The sequence below is a fragment of the Lissotriton helveticus genome, chromosome 8, assembly GCF_964261635.1.
Source record: "Lissotriton helveticus chromosome 8, aLisHel1.1, whole genome shotgun sequence".
Classification (NCBI taxonomy): Eukaryota; Metazoa; Chordata; class Amphibia; order Caudata; family Salamandridae; genus Lissotriton; species Lissotriton helveticus.
This window is the reverse complement of record NC_136069.1, coordinates 61,229,478-61,251,780: the sequence shown is the minus strand read 5'-3', so window position 1 is coordinate 61,251,780 and position 22,303 is coordinate 61,229,478. Positions and strand designations below refer to the sequence as shown.

At 42.4% G+C, this 22,303-nt stretch overlaps 1 protein-coding gene across 2 annotated transcripts in view; it reads right to left on the bottom strand.

Moving 5' to 3' along the window:
* Nucleotides 1–9,140: 9,140 nt before the first annotated feature.
* Nucleotides 9,141–22,303, bottom strand: part of LOC144772357 (CD48 antigen-like) — a 266,122-nt gene continuing 252,959 nt past the window's right edge. For both annotated transcript variants that reach the window (XM_078656620.1, XM_078656621.1), the window contains 2 exons: nucleotides 21,076–21,212; nucleotides 9,141–9,865 (listed from right to left, as the gene is read on the bottom strand). In XM_078656620.1, the coding sequence (XP_078512746.1) occupies nucleotides 21,094–21,212 (119 nt within the window). In that variant the 3' untranslated portion in view covers nucleotides 9,141–9,865; nucleotides 21,076–21,093. The remainder of the gene's footprint in view (nucleotides 9,866–21,075; nucleotides 21,213–22,303) is intronic.

Sequence of the window (22,303 nt, the reverse complement as noted above, 5' to 3'; positions counted from 1 at the left end):
GCGTGGACAGGCCTTGCAAAGCTTGAAACAGGGCATCCCTATGCACCAGGGGTACAGTGTACTCACAAATATATAAAACAAGCATTGGCATGGCCAATAGGTCTCCCCTTTGGGGCCTTATAAGTGTTTAGGCAGAGCTATTGACTTTGCCAATGCGTTTAAGCTGTGCTGTAGAGAAGTGTGGCTGCTGTGCAGCATGCTGAAAAGTTGTAATAAAAAAGTACCAGAAGCATTTTTGTTACCTTATATATGACCAAAAAGGCATTATGTCCAACTGAACGACCATATTAAAAAAATGTATGTACAATAAAAAAATTCCTCATTTTTCTTTTGTTCTTGCAACGCTGGCAACTTGTTTTTGCCTATTCCAATGGTTGTTTGTTAAAGTTTTTTTTGAGGGGGCATAAACAATTGGAGGTTGAAGGTTGTGAACTAGTACCTGTATTATAACACTAACAGCAGCCAGACGCTATGGGAGAATCAACAGATGGCCGATTCCGAGAGCAGGCTGAGGTGGTGTTGAGTGATGTTGAGGTCAACCATGGTGTTGTTTAGGCCAATCAAAATTGATTGACTCTTATGTTAAATTTGAATTTTGTTTAATCCAGCTGATGGCCTTGTACCCTAAGTTATGCTTTTGTATTTTGATGAAAATATTTAATTGAGTGTGCCTCGCCGTGTAAGGAAAAGGGTTTTGTAGAGGTACCCCAGGGCGGGCATTTGTATGGATGGTGTAAGAATGGATGCATAGATGCGCTGACTAGTTTAATAGGTGTATGATTCTGCCACAGTGTGTATGCTGTGTATAAAGTATGTATTTTAGAGAGTGATTGTGAAGTTCATTCCAGATGGGCTCCTAAAAGAGAATTTTGAGTGTTTCAAGGGGTTTTGTTTCTAACATGGAATAGTTCTATTTACATTTTTTTTTTAAATACTGAAAAAGTGACGTAAATTGGTCTGAATAAAGTTTTTTGATTAATTAATTCAAAAAAAGTGGTTTTGTGAGGGCAGAGGTTTGATTCATTGCCTATCGAACAATTGGTTAAAGAATGATACTTAGATCTTGCTGAATGATGATGATGTGGTGGTGTACTAGTGCAAAGGCGATGCTGAGTGATACTGATGTGGTGTTGAGTGATGTTGTTGTGCTGAGTAATGCTGTGGTTGTGCTGAGTGATGCTGTGGTGGTGCTGAGTGATGCTGTGGTGGTTGTGGTGGTGCTGAGTGATGCTATGGGGTGCCGAGTGATGCTGTGGTGGTGCTGTGATGCTGTGGTCGCGCTGAGTGATGCTGTGGTGGTGCAGAGTGATGCTGTGGTGGTGCAGAGTGATGCTGTGGTGGCGCTGAGTGATGCTGTGGTGGTGCAGAGTGATGCTGTGGTGGCGCTGAGTGATGCTGTGGTGGCGCTGAGTGATGCTGCTGAGTGATGCTGTGGTGGCACTGGGTGATGCCTTGGTGGCGCGGAGTGATGCTGTGGTGATGCTGAGTGATGCTGTGGCGATGCTGAGTGATGCTGTGGTGGTGCTGCTGAGTGATGCTGTGGTAGTGCTGAGTGGTGCTGTAGTGGCGCTGAGTGACTCTTGTTACTCTTGTCCATCTTTAATGTGATGTTGCACTACACCATGTGATTAACTCGCTGTTTCATTATCTGCTGGAATAAACATTTATTAGGCTTCACAGCGCAACCCTAAGACGTTACTGAGCATTTTGAACAAATTGTAATTTCCCAAGGTTGACTTTAGCTGTCTCAGGCAGAATAACATACTATGTAACCATTGTATCCCCATGTACTAGACCACGGGTACTCATAGTACGGCCTGCAGGAGCCAGCGACCGGACAAGCCTTCATTGGCGGCCCACGGACTTTGCAGACATTGTACCTGTTTTTTTAAAAAGAAAACAAATGTTAAAGAGTGTCAGCAAACACCGCCGCAGCAGCGCTGACTCCGAGACACTCTGCTCTATGGGGGCTGGGCGGTTCATAACAAAGCCTTATTAACAAGTAAATGGTATTTTAAAGACCTGTGAAGTACTCTGGTGTGGCTGTGTGTGTGCGCCCCGAACCTGGGGTGAAGTGACAGAGGGTGACAGACAGAGGGAGAGGATGAAGACAGAGGGAGGGAGACAGGGAGGGAGGCAGAGACAGAGGGAGACAGAGAGAGAGGAAGACAGAGAGAGAGGGAGACAGATATAGAAAGGGCGGAAGACAGAGAGAGAGGGAGAGATATAGAAAGGGAGGGAGAGAGAGATGTGTGTATGCTGAGTCTGGTGGCTCAGTGGACGGAGGTGTCCGCTGCAGGGGCCTGTGTTCAACTTCATGGCCAGTTTTTGTGTTGCTCTAGCCCCGCCCCTCTCCCCCACCGGTGCGGCCCTCGGCCACAAACCCACTGTAAATTTGGCCCCAGAGAGAAAGTTTTTGAGTACCCATGTACTAGACAATGTGAACACAGAATCTCATGTAGTGCAATATTAGAGAAATTCCTCAAATGTATTCTGTTGCAAATGTTTCTTCTTGCTTGATTTCTATTGGGTAGACAGCACGAGAACCATGTATTAATTCTGTGAATGCATGGTCCTTTAGTCTAAAATACAATGGGGAAATGGAAGAGTCCTTTCCTCTGCTCTTAGAGGGGAATCTCTGTCTTTTGTTCTGAACTATCCTGAGTTCAGGACTCTGTTTGTGGGCTTAGCCCTTTGACATACCTTCTATATGGTCTTATGCAATTGTGCCTTGTACTTTGAATAATTCTGAAGTCCATATTTAAACTTGAGATCTTGCTGCCTGTCCTTATTGTGGGCCCATTGCATTTGCATGGCAAAGCATTTCACATTATTCTCACACTAGAGAGACAGATCAATTGGGAGCACCAAAGTCCATTCGCTTCCGGTGAGATAGCCAGTCTGCACTAGGAAAAGAGTGGGTTTGCACGTTGACACTTCTCTGCCCAGAAATGTTCAGTTGCAATGGGTTTATTATTGCTTCTCCCACACAAAGACCTTCTGCGGTCTCCAGTTTCAGGGAATATGTTTAGGAGAGAAGCAGAGTTCCAAAAAATCTCTCAAATCGCTGTTTGCAGAAATCGGCAAATGGCTATCTTACTTAAACCTGAATGCATTTCTCCTGGCCTAGATATCAAGAAAGAGCTTGAGACCCAATTCGCTTCTATCCCCAGTAGCAGTCAAGACCTCTCTTCTCACGGTCACGCCACGTTCTTTTACAGTATTTTAGACTAAAGGTTCATACATTCATAGAATTACTACATGGTGCTGTTTATCTGTCTGCTCTCTGTCCAAGAGAGGACATGCAGGATTCCTTAAAAGGGTAAACCAGTCTATGATTGGCAAGAATGCCTCAGCAAATGCAACTAAAGTTCTCAAAGGTTGTCTCATTAATACTTCCAGCAGTAGAGCTCTGTTACTTTATTGTGAATGTTATCTCAGAGTGATTGCAGCAGAGAAAACCATGGTGTTAAGTGTCTGGTTGCCTTTGACCCCTTCTCCTTCTCTGAAAATCCTCCCAAGACAATCTCGGTGCACCCACCAAAATATTAAAGACTCTTCCTGCCTTCCCTTCCTACTGTGAATTGGTGAAAATGTCTTGGGATAGACCTCCTGGCGGAGACCAGAATTCAATCTTCCTTTTACAATGACCTGGGTCTGGGTGCAAGCAAATTTCCTTTCCAACCAGCATCTTTTGTTTGAGTTGACCTTGAAATCAGGCAATTGGCTACTGTAAAACTCAAGGGGGATAAGGTATAAAATTGATCAATGAGGTGAGATCTCAGGAGTTCCAGCCAGATAAATTTGCTAACACAATTGCTATGTTTAAGGCAGACATGATGAGCAATACTACATAGACAAAAAAGGCACATACTTTTGTCACACTTATGATGAGACATTGAAGTTTGTAGCATTTTCATCAAAATAGGTGTTTTTGTCCATATCAACTTTTAAATTGCAGGACTTTGCAACATGTTGCAAAATATAAATTCTTAAGCACCACAGAACCTTTGGATACAAGTGTAGAATATATCTTTTGAGTCTTGCATTCCATAATAATACAACCATTGTAAAATATATTAAAATGTTTTATTTATGTACAACAACTTATTACAGTTCCACCAACATTGCACCGCACAAGGTTGATATGCATTGCAAATACAGGTGTTGGTTCAATTTCATACTCCCTTCATCACATGTCATACTTCCTACATAATTAAGAAAAGAAACAACATGGCAGCATTTATCTGCTCCTTTTTGGCCGAGTGGACGAATTTACATATGGTTAGGCATGCTGGAAGATGGCAAATGTTGCTTGTAGTTAAGAAGGTTGTATTTCAGAGCATTAACTCAAACATTTGGATACATTACTTTGTTCTCCTTTGTTCACTGTCAATACAGCCTACAGTTATACCTCACTATTAAGACGCAACATACCTGGATTGCATACTGTATGTGCACCACTCCGTGGAGGACAGGGTTGGGCCGAAGGTCTAAGGTTGCCCTTCTCTCACACAACTACAACTTCAAAATGCTACCATATGTACTGCCACTGGGGAAGTGTAAACAAACAAGTTTTCACAAAGTTAACACAAAATACTGCCTGTAAAATCATACGAACAGTGGGTTTTATTATTATTATTATTAGGGGTATTTGTAAAGCGCATGGTTACGCAGAAAGCGTGTCCCCGCGCTGGAACTGGGGCTTAGAAACAGAAGGAGGGGGAGGCCTAATTAACTTTAAAAGAGGTGCGTTTTAAGTGTCTTTCGGAAACTTGCTTCAGAGGGGTCCAGGCGAAGGTTGAGGGGTAAGTCATTCCAACTTTTCGCCGCCAGGTAGCGGAAGGACCTCCCTCCCATGCGAGTCCTGCTAACCCTAGGGACTTTTAACAGGCCTCCGTGAGAGGAGCGCAAGGCGCGTGGTGGTGTATACCTGGTGATAAGGCTATGGAGTGGGGCTGGCGCCTTTCCAGCCAAAATGCGATGACAGGTGCATAGTGCCTTGAATGCAATTCTGCTTTTAACTGGCAGCCAGTGGAGGGTCTGAAGGTCAGCTTTGGAGTTGGATCTTTTGGGGAGATTGAGTATAAGGCGGGCTGCCGCATTCTGTAGCACCTGAAGGCGGTTAGTTGCCTTACAGGTTGCTCCCAGATACAGCAGGTTACCGTAGTCCAACCGTGATGTGACGAGTGCGTGCACCAGCGTTCTACGGGCGGACGTCGGCAAGAGAACAAGGACCTTCCGCAGGCTTTTCAAAACACTGAAGCAGACACCCGCCACCCGGTCTATCTGGGGTCCAAAGGAAAAGATCCTTATAGAAGTATAAACCTGTTGGGAGAATTTTCCTACTGTCAAAAGCTCTTGCAAAGACATTTTCAATGAAAGGAAATGAATGTGAAGTTCAGGAACATCCACAATTTCGAGGTAACCAAGTTTGTCAACTTTGAAAGCAGAGTTTTTATTTCACGTACCCATATCCTAGCAATTTAGCAGTGTTATTCAAGCATTTCTAGTTGAGTAACCTGATTTAGCCACAGGCTAAGATGTCCGAAAGAGCACTCAATATTTTTCCTTAAATCTGTGTTGCAAGCAGTTCACAAAGCACCTGTCACTATATTCAAGTCAGCAATAAAATGAAAATCACAATGAAGTAGCTTTTTGTTTCACCTTGAGATGTGGTCAAGTGACCATATTATCCAATGGTCATTTGTGACACGCTCATCCAATCAGAAACAACCATGGCTTCCACTGTACTAATTCAAGTCAAGTCAAGTCAAAAAGGCTTTATTTCGACATAAAAATATCTTAAAAAGCATACATACATATAAAATTCATTTTGAAGCATTAAGGATAAAACGTGTAAAAAGACCCCTTGCATGAAGAAATCAGCAATTCTTACTATTATTTTTTGGGGGAAAAATTGTATAAATTACCTAAAAAAATTATGTTTATGAAACAGACCCAAGAACTAAAAACATGATTAAACAATTTGTCTAAGTCTTTTTGACCGAATCCGCCATGCCCACCCAAGATACTTCGAGGTGGCGCATGCATAAAATGAGCGAGTGTCTGAAAGTAATATCCTTAGTGCCACATTACAATGTCTTGTTCCCAGTGTAAGACACATGGGTTTTAGCCATTTCATCCGTGGAACCTTATAAGCAGAACACTCGAATAAAAAATGAGGGACAGATTCATGACGCTGTGGGCAGAAAGGGCACCACGGAGCAGTCTGGTGGGGAATTTTCCAGTGGCTTGTGAGTTCCATTAAGGGGAGAAGACCTATTCTAAATTTAAAATACAGGGATCTTTCCCATGGGGCTGAGATAATGTCCAAATACAGTTCTCTAATGGGGACATCTTTAGACTCCATAAAATTTCTAGTCGATTTACAAATCGTCACAGAAGAGTATCTTTTATTTGCCACCCATTTCCAGTAGAGTTGTTTTAGCATTAATTTGGGCGGGGCTGTCTGTTGATACCATGCTTCTTCTAGGCCCAGATTGACAAGTAATGCTTTGATGTCCTTTAGCCACTTTATTTTTGCCCAGCCTGTAGATTTGATTATCTCCCACTGTACTAATTGATTCCCTTCGCTAAAAGCACAGGCAAAAATCTCAACACAAAATGGAGTCTTTTCCATCTTTACTCTTGGGTGTGGGCTCCTCTCGGCCAGAAGATGGAAAATGAACTTTATCAAGAACAATTCTTCTGAACAAAAACAAAGATACCGGCTACGTAGGTCCTCCAATATGGTGGCGCCCAGTACCTTAGCGGTGATGAAGTTCCTGAATAGAGGAGTGTAGCGAAACATATGCAAGGCTTTGAGCAAAGTCCTTCACCCGCGCGTAGCGTAACTCTAAAGCAGAGTCTCTGAACTTATCAATATCAGCTTCCGAAACCGCAGCATCGGCCTCATGACGTACAGGTGGACATTATATTCCTACAAGAGCTCTCAAAGTTCTTGCCACAGAGCACTCCACTTCTCAACATGGCGTCAGCAATTATGCATGGTGGAGCAGTCACCTGCTAGATGGGGAAGCTTGAACATAAGACACTGAGAACCCAACTACAATTGCTTGGCATTGAAGTAGGAGCCATTGTGAGCCAAGGTCCTTGACCGTAAACAGATTAACAATGAGAGCTAACCTGGCAGGGATAGGCTTATCAAGGTGTCGCAGCAATAGCTTTCTTTAAAATGATAATGTATATGTATAGAACACATAATTTAATGTGCTCACATTTACTAAAAAAGCAGTCAGAACTTTCCTGTGTATTTCATCTGTTTGTTAAAATTTGCTAGCGCTGCTCTTGATTTATGTATGCTACAAAAAATATGCAAAGAAAACAGGAAATATTAGACTGTAACTACAATCAGTTCCTAAGCACACTCAGCTGACCCTTAATGAAAGGCTTCAGCCTCAAATCCAGAGCTCTGAATGGTGCCCTGCCAAAAACAGCCACACAAACACAAACACCTGGAGGGGAATCAGTTCATAGTATGCCCTATACAAAACTCATGTGTTACTTGAATAAAAAAACTACAGAGACAACATCTGGAAAAACATTACAAAATACAAGATGAAGTAAAACGTCAAAAGTAAACAGGGACTGCATTACTGACATGCATTACTTTAGGGATTTCACAATCCTAATTGAGAAATCGATCAGTGTTTTTCCCTGAAGGTACCAGTTTCAAACTCAGATTTTAGTTACTGCTTGGTCTGAGACCTGGCAGAACCCGCCCCACTTAAACGCTGGTGATCACCTTATATTGGAGGTACTGGGACTGCACATGCTCCAAAGGGAAGAAAAGCACCTGTATGCGAACTACATCACATCTTAAGATGGTGATATGCAGCACTGGAGTGGAAGTAGACAGAGATGCTCCAACAGCCAGTTTCCTCTGCATACCGGTGAAATAGAACCCCTAGATTTCTCACCAGACACCTGCGATAGAGACATCATTGACATTTAAGGTACATCGAAAGACATAAGGACTGATAATGATTTTTCTCTAGTCCCTATGTCCTAGACCAGGGTGACTTTATTTGGCAGGAACAGCTAGGTAATATTTGAATGGTCATGTGTTACACATGGTCTGGTGGTATCATAACTATTTTATCTACACATGCGTCACTATTGAAATATTGAGGAAAAGATCAAATAAAAACGTTATGACGCATACCCTTTCAAGGTGGCCATGTATCTATATATTTATTACTTTACTCCTACTGTAGAAGAAAGAAAAAAGCAAAGAAAAAAACCATTCCACTCTTTCCAATGCACTACTCTCTCACCCTATACCTCTCTCAATATATCCCCTACCCCCACTCTCTGACTCATTCCAAATCTCATTCTAGTTCTATGATCCTCAAAATAACCCTTTGTAGTCTCTTCCCTCCTCGGATCCCCCCAGGCCTCATTTTATTACTATGATCTCCCAAACAACCCTTTCTAAATTCTTCCCTCATCTATCCCTTCTTTGACTCATCCCAAGCCTCATTTTACTACTAGGATCTCCCCAATACCTTTCTAGAGATTTTTCCCTAATCCACCTCTACTTTAACTTACCCCAAATCTCATCTTACTACTACGGTCTCCTAAATAACACTTTCTAGACTCTTCCCTCTTCTATCCTTCCATTATCCTATTAAATTCAAATAACAGACTCACTTGTCCACCGTTCAAATGAACTCTTAGTTACCTATACTAATACACCACTAATCTTTTTCAGTTCCAGAGTAGCGTGCTGCTCACCGAAAAGCAATTCAAAGCCTTGTCTGGGGTAGTAAGCGCTATATAAATACAATTACAGTTGGGCTTGTGTCTATTCCATACAATAATTAATACGTGCTTTGTGGAATGGAGGGGGAAACAAGAATGCCATGGCACAGGGAGGCTGATTGGTAGTTTTAGAAGAAGAGGCCAGAAAAAGCCTTCAGTTAAACTTGTGTTCTCTTCTTTAGCAAGCCCCTTCGTTGGCACCAGATCAGCGTTTCCGGACAAATCTTGTGTGGTACCCATTGGGACTCTACCGAATCTGGATAAAGGGCAAATCTTGGAGGCCTCTGCACTTGTCAGGGTGGCAATGGAATCAAAGACTTTTGTCACAGTCAAATTCAAGAAGCCATCAAGCACAGTTAAAAAAAGTTTTCTTTACTCAGTCATGCAGCTATAACAAATCAGAAACAACAGACACATGTACCTTTGAGGATTTCTGCTTTGATGTTGACACCTATTGTGACATATTTCTCTGTGGAAACACAATTGTTATATTTCCTCTCACGTCACAGAGAAGGTAAGTGCTCAGCACACAAACTGCCATTTTGCTTCACTTGTGTGCACAATTATAATGACTGCATTTGTTTGAAATAAATGGCCAGAGTTGGTTGTAACTGGCTGGGACTGACCGCACCGCACCCACCATGAGTGACAAAACCACTGAGTTTACTGAAAAACAATTTCTTGTCACCACTTCCTATGCCTCTCACTATTACAAAAATCATTTCAGTCCTGATTGTGGTTGCAGGCTTACAAAAAAGGAATTCTATATACAAAGATAAAAAACTAGCATCTGATTAAATGTTCTTGCAGCCAGGCTTCCTCTTGTCCTTGATCATTGTGCTATGTTGTTTACTTATTTCGTTAAAAACGGGTTCCACAAAATCCTTCAATATCAATCTTCAACTCATTTAGTTAAATAGGTTCCACAACATCCTTCATGATCGACCATATCACTGACAACAATCCAGGAGGACGTATCCCGTGATGACGTTGAAACTGAAGAACGAGCGGCATCGGATACTGCCTTCTGCGGTAACCCTCCTGGGTTTGAAGATGCCATCAGTTATCCATTTTCATTCTGTAAGGCACAAACGACATAGGTAGGTAAGGAAGTATCCCTTCAGCGATGCCATGACAGCATTATATTTATTTATTTTATTTGAAAGTTTTATATAGCGCAAACCAGACCCTTGCGGGTATCAGAGCGCTTTACAGGGTAAGTGTCTTAGTTACATAGGTACAAAGTGAATACCATAAGGTTCAATGCTAGTCAATGATAATATAAACATCCTTTCATAGATGCATGGGTATAAGGTGCATAACAAAACATTCAATGTATATCAAGCAAAATATAGATACAATATCCAGGAAACCTAGCTGGACACTACACTATATCCCTCTGGTCATTTCTTTACCCAGCACTATTACACCTTAAGGGGTGAACGGCCACAGAGGTCTTCTTCATTGCTTCTGATGTCAGAGTGGAAGGGAGGGGCTTATATGGGGGAAGTGGTGTCAAAACGCTTCAGGGATTTATTTTCTTCAAAGGATTAATTCCATAAACATTTGGTACTCTAGCCACCACACCAGGGACCATATCATGATTCCAGTGCACAGCTCAGAAAGTAGCTATGCGCCCATAACTCTTAAATTAATCCATGTGTTTCAAACATTTCAGCCAATAACACGAAGCATCAACCACCACTCCATGGGAAGTATCACGGTGATATGCAGAACTCCACAACCATTTTTACAAGGAATTGCTAAGTCTGCAGTGCGTGTGCTGCTACAAAGCACATCTCAAAAACATAACTAGAACTGACGTGTGAACCTGTCTGTATCAAGAAATGCCTCTTACATCAGTGCAGAGATATTTCTGGAAAGAGACAGTCATACATTTATTTATTTTATTTTACGGAGTTTTATATAGCGCAAACTTGCCCCAAAGGAATCGGGTATCAAAGCGCTTTACATAGCACCAGTTGTGTTACATGAGGCCACATTCAATTTTTGTAAGGCATGGGGAGATTAGTGATTTGCCCAGAATCACAGGATGTTCAGCGTCATTGCCGAGACTCGAACCCCGTTCCCCATATTCGATGTCGACCGCCCAAGCCGTTAGGCCAACTCCTCTTCCCCTATATCACGCTGTACTGTATGCCACTATACTCTGTAACACTCTACGCCAATGCACTCTACACCAGTACATTCTACGATACTCTAATACACAACACTCTGCCATTCCACTCCATGCCACTCTCCTCTTCACCACTAACTGTTAGCCATGCTGAACATTAGCCACGCTGGTGTACAACATGGATTAAACACATTGGCAAAGCCAATGGCTCTTGCATAGGCATCTTCCCTCTGTTTCTAAACTGCACTAAATACCAATATTGACTGGAGCCTAAGGACCCCTGTGGACTCTCCTGATCTCCATGAGATTAAATGAGGATGGTGGACACTCACTGTTCTAATGTTTTGGCTGGTATTTTCCCATCATCCTTTTTAGGTTGAGCCTTGACAGCGCTTTAGTTGTCGGCAAGACCTGATGTATGCTCTTCTATGGGCTCTGGCACACCCATTGATTGCCATTGGTTGTTATCAATGGCATTCGGAAATGCTGGATTGTCATTGGTACATTTCTGTAAATGCCCCTCCTTTGTGTGCTTAGCTCTCTTTACGGATATTTCACTCAGAGAACATTTTGGTTGGCCATCACAATGTACAGTGTGTGAAAATATGACGTACACTTTCAATCATAATAACTTCTGCTGTAAGGATAACACTTAACAATTATTTGTCAAGACGTCCCGCAAAGTTGCTGTCAGTTAAACTTTACTTTACTAAAAGCCTTTGCATCTGCACCACGGTCTGCCCGATGGTGTAGTCATCTGCCATGTTTGTAATCATGCTATTTTATATTTTTCATATGAACTAGGGGTTAATCGATCGTGGACGCTGATAAAACCATCAATTCGAAAAAATAAACATTTTCAAGAAGCTGATTTTCTGGATCTAGGTATTATGACAGATTTGCATGAATCCCTTTCTGCTCGGTATGTAGGAGATGGCTGTGTTCTTTTACTACTTTCGGTGAGTGCATGCGTTGCTGCGCTTTGTTATAGGAGATGTGGTGCCATCTACTTGCGTGCAAGGGAACTCTCATTTTCACAGAAGTAAGCTTTCCAATTTTGGGGCCAGTAATAATGAATGGATGACAGTCGTCAATAATGTACAGTGGGAAAGATGCATGATGCCTATATCCACCCACCCCACTCTCTACTGTCACTTTATCCCGCCAATATCAAAGTATTCATGTATGGTGCGCTGTCTCAATATTGTATATTCGGAATAAGAACCAACAACGAGCAACAGGCATCTGCAATGCAATAGGTCTCGTATTTGCGAGAGTTTGAGCTACTGGCATTGTAAATGATAATGCCTTTTATTGATGTGTTTTGAAAACCTGAAAGTGGTGCGTAAACATTCACTTTGTACTTATAGTTGTTGCTCACGAGAAGCAAGACTGGCAGTAACTGCACCTCTTACTTCCAGCCTTGCTTCTCGTAAGCATGGACCCCCCACTAAGTGGGAAGAGACTCCATTAATTGTGGATGTATGACTTTACTACGCAAGGCAGTACAATGCATGCCGTTACATCGCAGTTGTTACGACTGCGATGTTACCACGCTATGCCATTGTAACGCAAGTCTTTACATCGACTTGCGGTAGATGGCGTGCTAACATTAGAAAAGTGTAATTTACTATTCCAACTCCAGTCCACTTAACAGTAGGGAAGGTGTTGGGATAGTAAACTACACAATTTTTAATGTTAGCACGCCATCTAGTGCAAGTCGATGTAAAGACTTGCATTGTAATGGCATAGCGTGGTAACATCGCAGTCGTTGCAACGACCGCGATGTAACAGCATCGCAGTGTACTGACTGCGATGTTAACGATGTTTCCCATTCATTGTATGCCATTTGTCAATGAGCTTTCTTTCACACCCAAAACAAATGTGGTATCTTTCAACAGGATTTCTTGCACACTCCAAATAAATGCGATCTCAAAATTTATCTTCAACCACTTACATCTCCTCAGAGGAATTACTCCTCTCCTGCGCCGCGCACAGAAATAAAGCTGTGAAAGTCTGCTGCCTTGACTATAGAATAGTTTTTACACTTTCCCACTCCCCCACACCCCCAAAAAAACAATATCCATACTGTAAAGATTCCATAATCATGCTGCTAGTCTCCCGTAAGGCCCTACTGACTACCACCAGAGGGGTGAACATTTTTAAATCCATTTGCATCATTCTTAAAGCCTTACATGGACAAGCTCCAAATTATCTGTTGAAGTTATTGGTCCCTTATCTAACAAATAGATGCAGAAGGTCCACCAATCATAACCTGCTATCCATCCGGCCGACCTCTTAGAAGTAATTTGGAGGAATGACCTTCAATGTTCAAAGATAATCCCTATGTATCAGCATACGTAGTTGAAGAATTCCTCTGGATGATGCTAATCAATAAATGTCTACTACTATCCAGAACATCATGTCCTGTCTCGCTTCTATGAATCTGATCTATCCTGCTCTGAGAGTACTGCGTTAGTTTGCACTGTTTTAGAAAATCCAAATAAATAAGTTGGCTTTGTGGAGATTTTTAATATCACCACTTTAAGGATCTGGTATGTGTTTGATGCAGCCTGGTAAATGGGCTGTGGAAGAGGTCTTGGCTTATGTCAGAGTCCATGTCCAAAGCCACAGGAAAAGCTTGAACATCTTGTAGAGGGCCGAGTTCTTGTCGTAGCCCAAGGGCTGTGGGGATTCTGCATGGGTACTCTAAGTTATGGTACATTGTTCGGACGTGTGGACTCTGAAAGAAATCAAATGCCCTCTCCGTTTCTCAACAGAGCACCACAAATCTTAAGAGAGGCACAGGCTTTAGCAATTTCCTTCAAGGATAGCACCTGAAACAATGTCACTTTTAGGGGCTTCTCCAGTTCAAGTGCTACAAAAGGGATGCAGTCCTATGTGTGGACATCCTTTAGAGGCCGGTTTGAATTTCTGTATTTTTCACAGTTTTGCACACCGAGACGTCCATCCACTTGAAACTTTGAGGATGCAGGGCGCCACTCTCCTGGCTCAAACCCTGAATTTTCTTGTGAAATATATCGTGAAAAGGAACCCAACACTTGCTTGGATTTGGTACACCTTTTTCGGCAGCCCTCCTGTATTTAAATGCCCACACCTGGAGCACGCACATGTACTATCATTATGAAGCTTGACCTACCGTGGCAGTGGAGACAAGTCTTTGAGATTCAAGGCAGTGAACTTTACTTTGCTCTAAAGTGTGAGCTGTTTGTGAGGGGACATCATGTTCTGTAATGGTGGGATCACCCTTTGGGTGTGCTTGTGGCATTCAAGTTGAACTGGAGTAGAAGCAGATGAAGTAATTGACTGAATAATCCTTATAGTTAAGTTACATGTTATTGGCAGGCCGATGCATGTGCATTTCCTAGCTAGCAGGGAGTGACTCTCATGTCTCATAAAAACAATGAAGATGATGGGGAAGAGGTTGAGGAACTTCACTGGTTATGAGGGGCCCATTTGAGCTCACTGCTGTTCCTTCTTCGGGAAAGATGTGAACCACATTAGGACATTGTGGTCTGTCTATGTACATGTAGTGAGCATTGGGGCCTCAATCAATGTGTACCTTCCCAGTTACACAGAGGTGTGCTGTGTGGCTGTGCATGCTGAGGACTCTTTGGGATACTTTATTTGATATCCTGGCTGAGACAGTTGGCTCTACCTGTAACATACGAGATGATGGTTCATCGTATCCTAATGCAGCATTTGGATTTTGTGTTGTTAATCGTGGACATTCTAGTGAAGTGCTTTCAATCATCATGTTTACCAGCAGGAGCTGCAGGTGGGCTTGGGTGATCCTATTCCCTCATTTTGGCCAGCTAGTTGAGGCATGCTCACCTCTGATGAGTCTACTCTGAGACCACCTTTTAAATGTTCACTCCTGGGCCCATGCTGCACAGGTTTACCTGGGTTCTTAGGGCAGCTAGGCCCAGTTTTCCTCTTTACCGAAGGGCCTGCATGTGGTGGAGAATGACAAAAATCAGATTTGAGGCACAGAAGTCTGCCACAACAACAGAGTTGAAGCATTGTACTATGCTGCTGTCTTATTTGGAGAGGCTCGGCTCATTAACAAATTAGCAAAACATCTTCGTGTTTTCAATCTTTTGTAAGATTATCTTTATGGATTATGTAATTTATACCCCATGACGGCCCAAAATGTCCACTTGAAGCAGAGCATTTGGTCAAAAGAAGTCAATATGTTTTCAATTGTTATATTGTTTGAAGAGTTTTCACTAACTCCATTTGGCTCAAAATTCTCTTCTAGGACACCGTGCTTTGCATAGTAATGCTTGATTGCTACAGTTATTGTTCATCCTCAAGTAAATCTTTATTGATATCACCAATAAAGGATTCTCCCTAGAACCAAATTCTAGAACACCGGCTGTGGGAGATTGGTGTCAGGAGAAATGCCCTAAAGTGGCTCAAGAGCTACTTGGCCGACCGAGTAACCGCAGTCCAAATATGTTTCAGGGGAGAGACCAGTTGCGATGGGGGTACCTCAGGGCGGATGTATGACGTTACAACGCATACTTTTACAACGCCTACCTTTACAACGCGGTTTTTACCACGTATACCATTACAACGCATAGCGCTTTGGGGTGCTGGATAGTGAATAGTTTAATTTACTATTCCAACTCCAGTCCCCGTGGATAGTAGGGAAGGTTATTGGATAGTAAATTAACCTATTCCCTATCCTAGAGCGCCCCCCAAAGCAATGCGTTGTAATAGTTTGCGTTGTAAAAGTTGCGTTGTAATGGTAGGTCGTTGTAAAAGTTTCGTTGTAAACGTTGTATACCCCTCAGGGCTCTATCTTGAGCCCAACCCTCTTTAATCTATATATGACACCACTGGCCAAGGTGATCAGAATCTGCGCGTCATCCGCATAGGATATGACATCAAAGCCATAGAATCTGGTCACCACTGGCCCGGACCTGGCGGAAACAAAGCAACACTTCAAACAATGCATGTCTCACATTGATAGATGGATGAATTCCAACTGTCTCCAATTGAATGGAGGAAAGTCCGAGATCTTGCTGTTTGGTAAGGCCCAGGAGCATTGGTCTCATGACTGGTGGCCCTCCAATCTCGGCCCCTGTCCTACCCCCAAATTAACAGTACGGAATCTGGGCGTTTACATGGACAATCAATTGTCTATGCAAAGTCAGATTAACCATATCACTGGCACTTGCTTTGGAGTGATGCGTAGCCTCCGAAGGTTTTCAAATGGATCCCCAGGTGAGGCCAGGAAACCATTAGTCCAGGGGCTAATAATCAACATAATGGACTATGGAAATGCCCTACTGTTCTCAATCAATGAAAACCTGTTGAAAAGGCTTCAAATTGTGCAGAACACGGCCGCCAGGCTGGTTTTCGACCTTCCACCTAGGACTTCTTCTGTTCCTTGCCTAAGATCATTACACTGGCTTCCAGTAAAGAAGCAAATTCTCTTTAAATCTTATGTCTGATCCATAAGCACATTTACGGAAAGGGACCAAACTACTGGTCCAGAAAACTAATGTGGTACCAGCCAACCCGGACCCTTAGATCAGGCAATGCATCACTCCTCTGAGAATCCGCTCAGCCAGGAAAGGTGGACGATCTTTCTCCTTCCTCTGCCCAGCATCATGGAATAAAATCCCTGTTCACTTGCGCATCATCCCGGACCATAACCGTTTCCGCAAACTGCTGAAAACATGGTTATTTGACAACTAAGTCCACGGCTAATCAGTGCCGTCTGCAAGCGCCATGCGACTTTTTAGTGATGTGTTTGCGCTATACAAATGTACCTGATTTGATTTGGGCGCAACGAGAGGCATTTCTCAATGTTTTCTATGTATTTCGTTTTCATTGGAGATACATTAACTCTATCCCAGTCAACAATCTGGTTTAATTATGATTTATATTGGCATAAGACTGCAGCACAGGTTTCAAAAATCCAACAATGTAAGTGCTTCAAACTTGCTAATCAATCAACATTCAATACCTACAGCACTATTGATTTTTAGTGTGTAATCCATATGAGTGAGCCTGTATGATTGACACGAGTGTTGACCAATCCCATCTATCATCCTGCAGGGACATTGCATAAGGAATGAATCTAATAATATTTTCTTATCAGCATTAAATTTAAATGCTAAATGTTTCAAATGATGATAAAATGCAGAACATTTGACCTCTCCTTCTTTCATCTCCAACTGTGAAATAGGATATTAGGTTATTTCCAAAATTAAAAGTTAATTATCAGAAGCTCTAAAGATTGCCAATGTCGTATCCTTCCTCTTAGTCAAAGTTTCCCACTTCCACCTAACAGTCAGTTTTCAAGATTAGAAAGAATTCCCGGATACGGCGCGCACCGAAGCGAGTGGGGCTGGAAAATGGCACAATGGTAATTGAGAGGTGGAGAATCTTTGGAGATCTTGGAGACAAAGGTGCGAGATAGTTCTTATCCTCTGAGTTCTGCCACTAACAGGTAAGTAAGCTCCACGTACTCAGAAGACCAAGCCATAATGTTGGACAAACTAAACGCAGAAGATTGATTCCAAACTGACATGTTGGTGTAAATCACTTCCAGGAAGAAAGGTGTCTCAGAAGTATTGTCTGTTCTCATACTGTATTAGAGGTCCAAATTACTTGTTTCTGTGCATCGTCTCTATTATAGATTTAGTTAGACCCTGACTGCCCATGCTTACAGTCTGGTTCTTTGGGCAGGTAAGGATGTATTCCTTGATTAAGCCAGGTTCTAGTGGGTACTATGTCAGTGGTTGAGGGTCAAACTCTTGGTGAGCTGTCGTGTTGTTTATTGTTGGAGTGCCTTTGAGGAAAGAGGGTGATTGCACTTTGTATGCACTGGAGTCATTTGTCTTGTTGTCTCCTTGAAGCTCACTGCATGGTTCTTTCAGTCTTAGCACCCTTGCTGGTGGTTGATAAGGCTTGGTAAGCGATCTCCCTTGTAGGTCGTTCCTCATGAATGTGCATGCTAACATTCTGAATGTCTGGGTGTTAATAACATTTCTGCTCTTCCGACTGGTCCAAGATTAACGAGAGCTGACCGGCAAAAGACATATTTCGCGCAGTAAAGTTTTCTCGACTAAATGTATTATTTAATACATGTTTATTCACAATGGAATCACAATCAAAATGTTAACTGGTGAACAAACAGGGTAAGTACAATACTGTAACTGCATCATTGCACCACGAGTAAACAAAGCTCTACAGACACACATGTAATTAGGGTTTGACCCAAAGTTTGAATTCTAAAGTATTTTAAGGATGTGATCCAAAATGATCTCAACGAAATAGGGACAGCTGTGAAATATACATTCAAATAAAAAAACATTCCAACAACTTTGTCAGTTGCAATCTTGTTAAAAAGTGTTTCTACCACGAATACATCTTTAGTGGTGGAGGAACTATGAAAATATATAAAACCATATTAATGATTTAAATGCCTGACACATAATTGAACCCGTGATCCATGGCTATCCAATGCACTGCATCTTTTGAGTGCTGGGAAGGTCTCAGGGATTAACCTGCATGGCTAACTTGACTCCCTAAACAGTAAAGCCTGTTCGCTTAGGTGTATGATGGTGAGTAACCGGAATGACATTGCTGCAATGACTCTTAGGATTCCTGAAGTGATCAATGTTCTTAAGGGAGCTAGAGTAAATAAATAAACCAATCCCACAATATATTTATTATTACGCTTGTCGTAACTGGATATTTTATTTGGTGTTGGATGAGCCCACCGGGTACACTGCGGACTCCTATCCAACAAGACAGTGAAGGCATGTCATCCCTCCCCATCTGTACCAAATTCGAGGTTTTGATTTTTTAGGTTGAAGCCTACCAGGCTCTGTCTTCCGAGGGAGCTTGGTGTTTACATTTCTTTCTCTACCTTTAAAGTGGGAGGATTTTTGTGACAATCTTGCTGGATACTGAAGTCAAGAAAGGTTTTTTTTCTAGCATGCAACAACATTTAAATGAACTGTGCAAGTATTTCGAAAACATCAGAATTAGGTACGACTAATGAAGCACATTTTTCGTTAATTTTGAAATGTGTTAGAACAAAATACTATAATATGATCAAAACTAATCAGTACATTAGGTGAGGCCTTTTCTACACATTATCCTTTGAACACTGTATAGTTTTATTAGTTAAACTGTATGTCTGTGAAAATGTACTGGTTATTTCAATTGAGAATGTGCTGTCTCTGATGGCAGTGTGCTACTACACCATGGATACCTCACTCAACTCTGCACCACTCCATGCCACTGCACTCTACTCTGCACCACTACACTTTACACCACTCAATGCCACTTCACTCGAAGCCTCGCTTCTCTACTCTGCACCACTCTACGCCTAAGCACTTTACGGCACTCTACACCACTCCAGTCTAGGCCACTCCAGTCTACTCTGCACAACTCCACTCTATGTAACTGCACTATATGCCAATACACTTTACTCTGTGACACTCAACTCCACGCCCCGGCACTCTACGCCACTCTAATCTATTTTGCACCATTGCACTTTATGCAACTGCACTCTATACCACTTTACGCCACTCTACTCTGAAACAATCTACTCTATACTACTGCACTCTACACCACTGCACTCTACACCACTCTGCACCACTCCCCTCTATTCCACTGCACTCTACACCACTCTATTCTCAAACATTGAACTCTATGCGACGGCACTTTACTCTGCTCCACTGTACTCTTTGACACTGCTCTATGCCAATGCACTCTATGCCACTCTGCACCACTGCACTCTACGTCACTCTACTCTGCAACACTACACTCTCCTCCACTGAACTGTACACCACTGCACTCTATGCCAATGCACGCTACACCACTCTACTCTGCATCACTCCACAATACGCAACTGCACGCTCTGCTAGTCTACTCTACGCCACTGCTCTATACCACTGCACTCAATGCCATTGTAATCTGCATCATTCCACTCAACTATGCACCATGCACCACTCCAATCTATGCAACTGCAATCTATGACTCTGCATTGTATGCCAATGAACTCTGCCGCTGCACTTTGTCACTATACACTGCAACACACTACGCCAGTGCACTCTACACCAGCTCACTCTACTCTATGCCACTGCACTCTTCTCTGCAGCATACTACACCACTGCACTCTACACCATACTCTACACTGCAATACTGCACTCTACGCCACTTAACTCTATTCCACTCTAATCTGCAATTTCGCATTCTATGCCAATGCACTCTACGCCACTCCAGTCTACGCCACTGCGCTCCACTCTACACCACTGCATTTTATGCCACTGCACTCTACTGCACTATATTCTACTTTGCAACACTCTACGTCACTGCACTCTGCTTCACTCTACTCTACACTGCGCCACTGCACTTTACACCAATGTACTCTATGCTACTGTACTCTGCACCACTCCACTCTACACCTTTGCAATCTAAGCCACTGCACTCTACTATGGAACACTCTAATCTATGGCACTACATTATATATTTCATGAATTATTTAATTTTTTTATTTCACGGAGTTTTATGTAGCGCAAACTTGACCCAAAGGAATCGGGTATCAGAGCGCTTTACATAGCACCAGTTGCTTTACATGAGGCCCCATTCATTTTTTGTTAGGCACGGGGAGATTAAGTGATTTGTCCAGAATCACAGGATGTTCAGTGTCGTTGCCGAGACTCGAACCCCGTTCCCCAGATTCGAGGTCGACCGCCCAAGCCGTTAGGCCAACTCCTCTCCCCCATATGACGCTGCACTTTACGCCACTATACTCTGCAACACTCTATGCCAATGCACTCTACACCAGTCCACTCTACGATACTCTAATACACAACACACTGCCATTCCACTCCATGCCACTCTCCTCTTCACCACTAACTGTTAGCCATGCTGAACAGTAGCCACGCTGGTGTACAACATGGGTTAAACACATTGGCAAAGCCAATGGCTCTTGCATAGGCGAGACCTAGAGGCTTTGCCAGTGCTTGTTTATGAATTTGCGATTTTTCCTCTTAATAAAATAAGCCCTTAATGTAACCTGTCAGAAAGGTTTTCCTGATAAGAATCTCATAATTACACCTTTGAATTTTAATTAACTGATGAACTTAAGGTCTCACCTGTTTTCTAATACACTTTTATACTTTGGTGTCTGTCTCGTCCCTCTTACCACCGGAACTAAGCGAATTCTGAGATGAAGATCTGTGGTTTACTTGTTCGTCATCTTCTTCTTTCCCATCGTTCTTCGGGTCACTGACTATAGGTTGGGAACATAGAAAAGGCAACAGCTGCATTAAAATGAAGCTTTTTAAACTACTTCCAGAACACTAAATAGGAACACTTTAGTAGATGCCAGAAACTAGTTGGTCATAGACAGACTACAGGGGCTGTCCAACTACCCTGAAACAGGGACGGTAAATTATTACACCTAACAAACGGTTCAGGTGAAAAAAGGAATCACGATTAACATTTACACACTAAACAATATGATTAAACACTAAGGGCCCGATGTAGGTAAATCCCATTTACCGATTTTGAAATACCGAATCTTACCGATTCGGTATTTGAAAATCGGTAAATGGGATGTAGGTCCCAACATCTGGATTCGTTACCGAATCCTTAACAATTCTTTAATTACCGATTGGGAAAATACCGAATCGGTAATGCCCATTCTTTCCTATGGGCTTTGAAGCCCATAGGAATGATTAGGCATTACCGATTCGGTATTTACCCAATCGGAATTTAAGGAATTCACAAGGGTGCAGGGGGTGTCACTTTGACACCCTCTAGCACCCCCAAAACGGCCATGTGTGCAATGTGGCACACAGACATGCCCTAAGGGCACGTCTGTCTGTCACATGGCACATGTGTACATGCACAGATGTGCATGTACACAGGAATCGTTTTTTTACCATGGATTTGTATTCCATGGTAAAATACCGATTCTGTAAGCCATGTGCAGCCGGAACATAGGCTACCTACATCACATTTTCGGTAATTTTACCGAATCGTTATCATTACCGAATCGGTAAATATTACCGACTCGGTAAATTTACCTATTCGGTAATGATAACGAATCGGTAAAATTACCGAAAATGTGCCCCTACATCTCCATGGCCCTTTACCTATCGGAAACGGCCGAAAATCGGTATTTTCGGCCGATTCCGATCGGTAAAGGGCTACCTACATCGGGCCCTAAGTGAAGAGGAAAAAGAAGAAGCAGCCTATGAATACACATTAGCAAATTTTCAAAGACGATTATAATTTATTATATACATATTTTTCAGAAAAAAGTTCCAAAAAAGAGAATAACGCTCAAAAAAGAGTTGGCAAAACAAAAACATACAA